This window comes from Cynara cardunculus, assembly GCF_001531365.2.
Source record: "Cynara cardunculus var. scolymus isolate 2C chromosome LG 8, CcrdV1, whole genome shotgun sequence".
NCBI lineage: Eukaryota > Viridiplantae > Streptophyta > Magnoliopsida > Asterales > Asteraceae > Cynara > Cynara cardunculus.
In genome coordinates this window covers 9,209,963-9,216,475 of record NC_037535.1, presented here as the reverse complement: position 1 = coordinate 9,216,475, position 6,513 = coordinate 9,209,963, and the positions used below count along the sequence as shown (strand labels likewise).

The window sequence follows — 6,513 nt, the reverse complement described above, 5'->3', positions numbered from 1 at the left end:
GTGCACAAGCTGAAGGAATAGATTTAGATCTATATGACTTGTTAGCCTTCTTAAGAAGAGGTGCTATGACAATGGACTTACCTTTGTCTTACCTGAACTCGAAGAAGTTTCTTGAAGATGACTCTTAGTAAAAGAAGACTGAGAGGAAGAATTGTCAGAAATAGAAGAGACGAAGGTACCAAACTTGAGCATGGACCTATCAGTGACACTATCTTCCTGATCATATGAGAAGTGTTGGTCCCAGTTTGGTGTACAAGAGTTTTATAGAAACAGTTTGTAGAAAGGAGGGATGAATACAAACACAGAGAACTTTCAAATTTAAAAATATATATTGATAAAGAAAGATCAATACTTATTTTTACAAAATTGAATGCGGAAATAGATAAGGTAAAGATAACCTATCTAAAACAATCTAAGTTTACACACATATATATTCTTAGCAAAGAGAAAAGATTTGTTGAAATATAAAGAAGGAAATAAGTTCTTCTTGGATAAGAACTTTTAAAATACTTAAGTGGGATTCTAATTTGCTTGAAGATAAGCGTAAATGTTTTTTTAGATATGTGTGTGATCTCCTGTGTGTATATACATATATCTGCACGGAGAGAGCACTCATCTATTTATACCTAGTGCATTAAATGCACATTTAATGCAATACAATAAGGTTTGAAAACGCCTCAAGATTTTATAGAAAAACTTGTTCTTTGCTACAGTGAATAGTACAAAAGCCTATTCATGAGCAAACATCCTTTCGTGGAGTTGGTGGGTAATAGAGTCAACTAGTCGGCTTCGTTCCATACTATACTCTAGAAAGGGTATGGGGTTGTCCTCTGTATGTGCAAGAACAAGAAAAAACAATCTTGCACAACAATCTTCATTTGATCGTTGAATGCAGGAATAACACTGAAGGTCTCTTCAGCATTCGCTGAGGCTTGGGCAGTCTTCACATATGTTGACAAGATTGTTATCATTGAATGCCGCTTCAGATCACGAATGTGCCAGTCTCTAGTCTTTGAATTTTGCTGAAGGTTCTTTGGTGTGAGTTTTGTCTTCTTGAAGTATCGTTGTCGCTGTAGGATTTATACATGTTTCATTCGCTGGAACTAAAAGACAAAAACATAATACTTCGAAATAGGTAAAAAGGATTATCATCAAATCAATAAGACAGAGAATCAACAATCTCCCCCTATTTGATGATAACAAACCAACATAAAGAAAGTTGTCTTATTAGATAATAGTAGGGCAAAGTTACACATAAAGTACATGTCCCGTTTTACTATTTTGTGATCTTTTTCAGTGATTCAGTTTTTACTTAGTAAATTTTCTTAAGTTACAAGTTTAAGAAGAAGTACGAGAAGCGAAACTGAAACTGAAAGCATGTTCACTGATTATAGATTGTCAGTAACTGTAACAGAATACTGGAACTCATAGACATGTGTCCCTATTACTCTTTTTCGGGATCTTTTTCAGTGACGTAAATGAAATACTTATATTAATTCAAAGAAAAAATTACAAGTTTTTTAGTACATTTCTTAGACTTACAAAATATAAGCTGAACACTGAAAGTAGACATAGAAATAAAAGATATATAGTGAAAGACAAGTTACAAGATAGAAATCTATAACTAATCTAAGTTGCTTAGATTGAAGTAGCCAGGTACTTCTTCTCCGAGTTCCTTTCGACGTAAAAATTCCTTTCTGATCTTGCGATCCATCACTTCACCATATATATCATCATCTAGCCAAAATCTGATATACACGAGATGTTCCAGTAGGCAGAGATGTAACTCACACATTCTTTGAAAGCTGACTTTGCCTTCATAGTCATGGAAGATAAATCCTAACTCAGGCTTCATGTGCACAGTGTTGGTATGTATGGACCCTTCGCTGGCAAGGAAAGATTCAACATAAAAATGTTTGGCTTCTTCGAAGCCTTCAGGACATCATCCAAGGAGAACTTTATTTCATGTTCATTCCTCAGGGTTGGTCCGTCATTAGGACTTGAAGGTCTTCTTATTCCACTTTTCTTCAGTGTAGGCTTTTCAGGTACCACAACACATCTTGACATCTTCTTGATCAGCTCGCTGATGATGTCTTCGATAACCGGCTTATGTCTTGGCTTTGAGTGCTGAATGGCTTGGCGGATCTCCAGACATTCACTATAGCCATACTGACCAAGGTAGGAAAGGTACTCCGTGACAGCGTCAAGGTTGTCCCTGGTGATGAGCATTCAGACCAGAACTCCACCGTCTTTCGTTCGTCCGCTAATGGTGACGTTTGAAATTGGGTGAGGATTGATCCTCTTGTGTAAACATTCTTCGCTCCATTTTCTGTCGTGCTCGAACAGCTTCAGTGTTTTCTCTCATTCAACTTTTGCAATAGACAGAAGCTTAGCCTGGGCCTTGACAACATTTACCATCTTTTTGGACTTCTTCCTTCTAAGAACTTTAACAGTAAGAGACTTGGCCAGCTTTTAGCTATCCTCAGTCTGTTGTCATTGAAGTCTGAGTTCTTCCTCAGCCTTGAGTGCCTCAAGTCTTTCAGCTTCTGACAGGATGTCGAACTCACCACAACTAGGGGTACGAAAAGGGATTTTTACTCTAGTTTGGTCGAGCGACTCCTTTAGTTGAGACATCTGCTGATCGGTGGGAGTGTTGGAGGTTGGGTTTTCAGGCACCCACTCCTCTAGCCGATCGCATGTAGTGGAAGGGATGGAGAGTTGATAAAGGGAGGCGATGGTGGTGAAACTGGAGGACTCATTAGATAAGGGCTCTAAAGGTTCGGAAAGTACGTTTTAGTTTCCTTCTTCAACAACACCCTTGTCTTTCGACTTGGTGTTCTGGTTCTTCTCTTGAGTCTCCTTCTCTTTCTCCCTTTGCTCCCCCTGGAATGCAGAATCACTAAGAGCAATGCATTTCGTAGTTCCTGAAGGTCTCTGGTATTGAACGGTGAAGTCGTGATCATCGTCGTATTCATCATCGTCATTCCCCAGATCTTCACCAGCGTTAGGAAGGTCGGAAGAATCACTGTCTTCACCTTCATCATCTTCATCATCTTCATCATCATCTTCCATATCACCAGCATTAGCTGTAGAGATGATTGGAAGGTCCTCATCATGAGCTTCAACGCCAGCTCGGACGACATCAACATCCTCAACTACAAGAGCTTCACAGGATGTTGGATTTTCATCAGCAACCTCAACTTCAGCTTTAGGATGAGCTTCAACTTTAGTTTGAGTCGCTGGAACAGCAGCAGGTTCAGCAGCAGCAACAGCATTCGAAAGAGCAGCTCCAGACTCTGTTTCCCCCTCTTTGGCAATGGCTTTGGAAAAATAGCTAAAGAAATGATCAACAGTTCTTATTTGAATCACCATCATCTCTTCAAGCTTTGGCATAGCACGGGCTAAAAGAATAGTAATCTTGCACGTCTGGTCTAGCTGCTCGCGGTCTTCAGCATTGAACAACGGTTCAGGTGTTGGGATTGGCTGTTGGAAAGTTGCCTATATTTGTTGCATCAACTCTGTGTCCTTGGCAAGATGAGAGTTCACTTCATCGGCCTTGCTTGTTAAAGTGGCCTCAGCGTTGGCTTGCACAGCCACTTGCATTGATGAGAGCTGGTCCTTGACCTCTTTCACTTTAGCCTAGACAGCTGAGAGGTCAGCAGATACATCATCTTTGAGAGGCATGCCTTGATGGACTTCGTCCATTTTAATAGATAGTCTCCACAGTAAGGAGGAGTAGCTTGACATCATCAGCCATGTTATACTCTTCGTCCATAGCTGGCGTCTCTTCAAAAGGACCTGAAAAGGAGCAAGTGTAAGTATAAGAGAGCACGGGGTTAGTAGAAACGAAAGGGTAGGAAGGTAGAGTACTTAATGGTTCATTAGCGTTATCTAAAGGATTAAGGATGGTTCGCTTCAAATGGACTTCGAGAGGATAGGCGCTTGCTTGTTGAAATGCATTGAAAGGAGCAATCTCAGGTCCAATGGTGGGTGTTTCATCATCCAGGAGTACATTCATTGATGAATCATAAATACGTGTCGAGACCAATGATGGAGAAGAGGAGAAAATGGCCGAGAAAGTTGGACGTGAGTGTTCAATAGTGGTGATGTTGATATTCTCACCTTCAGTGATTTGGGTTACTGAGGAGGTTGGGATAGGAACCACAGGTACGACAGTGATTTCAGATATCACTAAAAAGATGGGAAGGGTAGCTGAAAGTGCCTCGGGGGTAAGCCTAGTTTCAATGGTTGAGACCTTTAGAGAGGTCACAGCTAGAGACGTAGGCGTCCCTTTTTTGGATTTCTTGGCCCTCGATGGAGAACCAAGAGTGGGTTGAGAGGATGGATGTTTGGTAGAGAGGGTGGTGGTGGTCGGGATAGACTTCGTGGGGTTTTCTTTATTCTTAACAACCTTAGAAGGAGAAGAATAAGAAGAAGGAATTGAAGAGACGGGTTGCACTATAGCAGATAGTGCAATGTCTCCATCCCTTAGCTTATGATCCAGAATCCTTGATCCAAGCTTGCAGATAGGAAGGTTACCTTCTTTGGATTACTTGTCGTTGAAGATTTTGGCGAACACCATAGAAAGGAATCTTGTGTATTGTACAACCTTCTCCCTCTGGCGCTTGTTCAACTTCAACGCCAGGTCCTCGAAGATCACAACAGCGTAGTTGATAGGGCGTCAGCGGATGACAGAAACGCCGATGTTGAGAGAGACCCTTGAGGCTTGATCTTGACCTCCAATCTTTCATCCCATACACTGGATGAAGTGGGAGAAGAAGTATTGCCACACCGCTGACATGCGTTTCTTCTCGATCTTCGACAGCGATTTGAGGGGTTCGCTGAGTCTTTCTTCATTGGCCAGGCATAGCCAATATCATCGAGGTAGACGATGATGATTTCAATTGAAGGATCGCTGATGAAGGGACCCTTAGGAAATCGAAGAGCATGCCTTAGCATCGTCACACCAAAGCTGACGGTCATACGGTTGAAGGTGAAAGAGATCTCCACCTGGCGACCGTGTTTATCAGTATCCTGAACCACTCCAGCAGTCATATAGATATGTTGAAGCGCTTCTTTCACCATGACAAGTTTATGGGTGAGAGCATAGGAAATTGGTGACATCTTGAGAAAGGAAGCAACATCCTCATAGAGAGATTTGTTTGAAGGAATGTCCAACAAGGCGACATGGTTGTTGTCCTTGAAGGTCACGTCTTCAATGGAAAAGTTCACATTCTAGGCAGCCATTGTCTGTTAGAGGTAAGAAATAAGATATTACAGTTTTATTAGTAGTACAAGATTAGGATGTGAGCTTTTTAAGTTTTAGAACAATAAAACTTCTTTTGAAAAATCCAGAAAGAAAATACTAGGGTTTTTCAAGAAAAATAAGTGGTTTTGGAACTTTAGATTTTAACCAAGGAAAAGAATGTGTTAATAATCTTAATGTTTGTATTTTAAGAGAACAAGTTCTTACAGAAAATAAACACTGTTTCATTAGAAGAAAAAGAAGAACAGTTCAAAGTATTAAAGAAGAGTATCGACCTTAGACTTTTAGAAGAAAAGGTCAAAGGTTTCAAGCGTTCTTAGTTTGTAGTTCTTGCTTGGGAATCTGTTTTGGCATAAGTTCGTCAAAGATTTTGAACGCGTAAAGAAAATATGAGAAGAGAAGTCTCATATTTATAGGTAGCAGGAGAGAGAAAAAGATATAGGAGAGAGGAAAATATGACTGTTGAGGAAGTGCCATGATGAAAAAGTAGCACGTTCTCATCAATGATTGGATGGAATTTGGAGGAGGTCACGTGTGTCAGACTTTTACGTGTGTCTCAAAGCAACTCGTATTGGTAAAATAAAATGTCGTCATAAAAACGATTCATAATCTATTTCTTTTAAAACAAAAAGGTTTTAAGAAATTCAAAAGCCACTATCTGAAGAATATGAAAGGGTTTTGAAAGAGTTCAGTGATAAGAAGAATCACTGAATGAAAAGACCTTTTAAAACATTTGATCACTAAAGAAGAAAAGCTTCAGTGATGGTTTTGTTTTAAGAAAAGGAAAATATCTTAGAAAATATATATTTCCATAAAAGAATTAGTGACAAGAGAAACACTGAAACTATTTTTTAAAAACTTTTGAATCACTGAAAGGTTTCAGTGATCATTTTGATTTTAAGAAAAGATAAGTATAATAGAGAGATATACTTATTTAAAATGTTCTGTGATAGAAAGAATCCCTGAATAAAACTTTTAAAACATTTTCATCGCTGAAGAAGAAAAGCTTTAGTGATAGTTTTAAGTTTTAAAGAAGAAAAGCGAGTATACATACCTTAGAGAGAATAGATACATTTACTCAAGAGTTTAGTGATAGAATGAGAGCACTGAATCATTGCACTTACTGATTGATGCATAATAGCTGAACGAAATTAATCTTCAGCGTTTAGCATTCCAAGTTCGCTGATTAAGATATTAAATCTTGTCTCATCAAGAGGCTTTGTGAAAAGGTCAGCGAGTTGGTAATC

At 39.3% G+C, this 6,513-nt stretch overlaps 1 protein-coding gene across 1 annotated transcript; it reads right to left on the bottom strand.

The window, feature by feature from the left end:
* Positions 1–1,624: 1,624 nt before the first annotated feature.
* LOC112516167 (ribosome-binding factor A-like) lies at positions 1,625–3,393 on the bottom strand. The gene is made up of 2 exons (XM_025123189.1): positions 2,831–3,393; positions 1,625–1,748 (listed from the first exon to the last, which is right to left on the bottom strand). Exons 1-2 carry the CDS (start codon positions 3,391–3,393, stop codon positions 1,625–1,627), a joined length of 687 nt encoding a protein of 228 aa, XP_024978957.1.
* Positions 3,394–6,513: the final 3,120 nt, after the last annotated feature.

What these genes read in the sequence shown, in the direction of transcription:
- LOC112516167 (XM_025123189.1), bottom strand. Translation starts at nt 3,393, where the DNA reads ATGCCAAAGCTTGAAGAGATGATGGTGATTCAAATAAGAACTGTTGAT. An exon ending in GAGAAGAACCAGAACACCAA is followed by an intron (nt 1,749 to 2,830) that starts GTCGAAAGACAA and finishes CGTGTATATCAG; the next exon opens with ATTTTGGCTAGATGATGATA.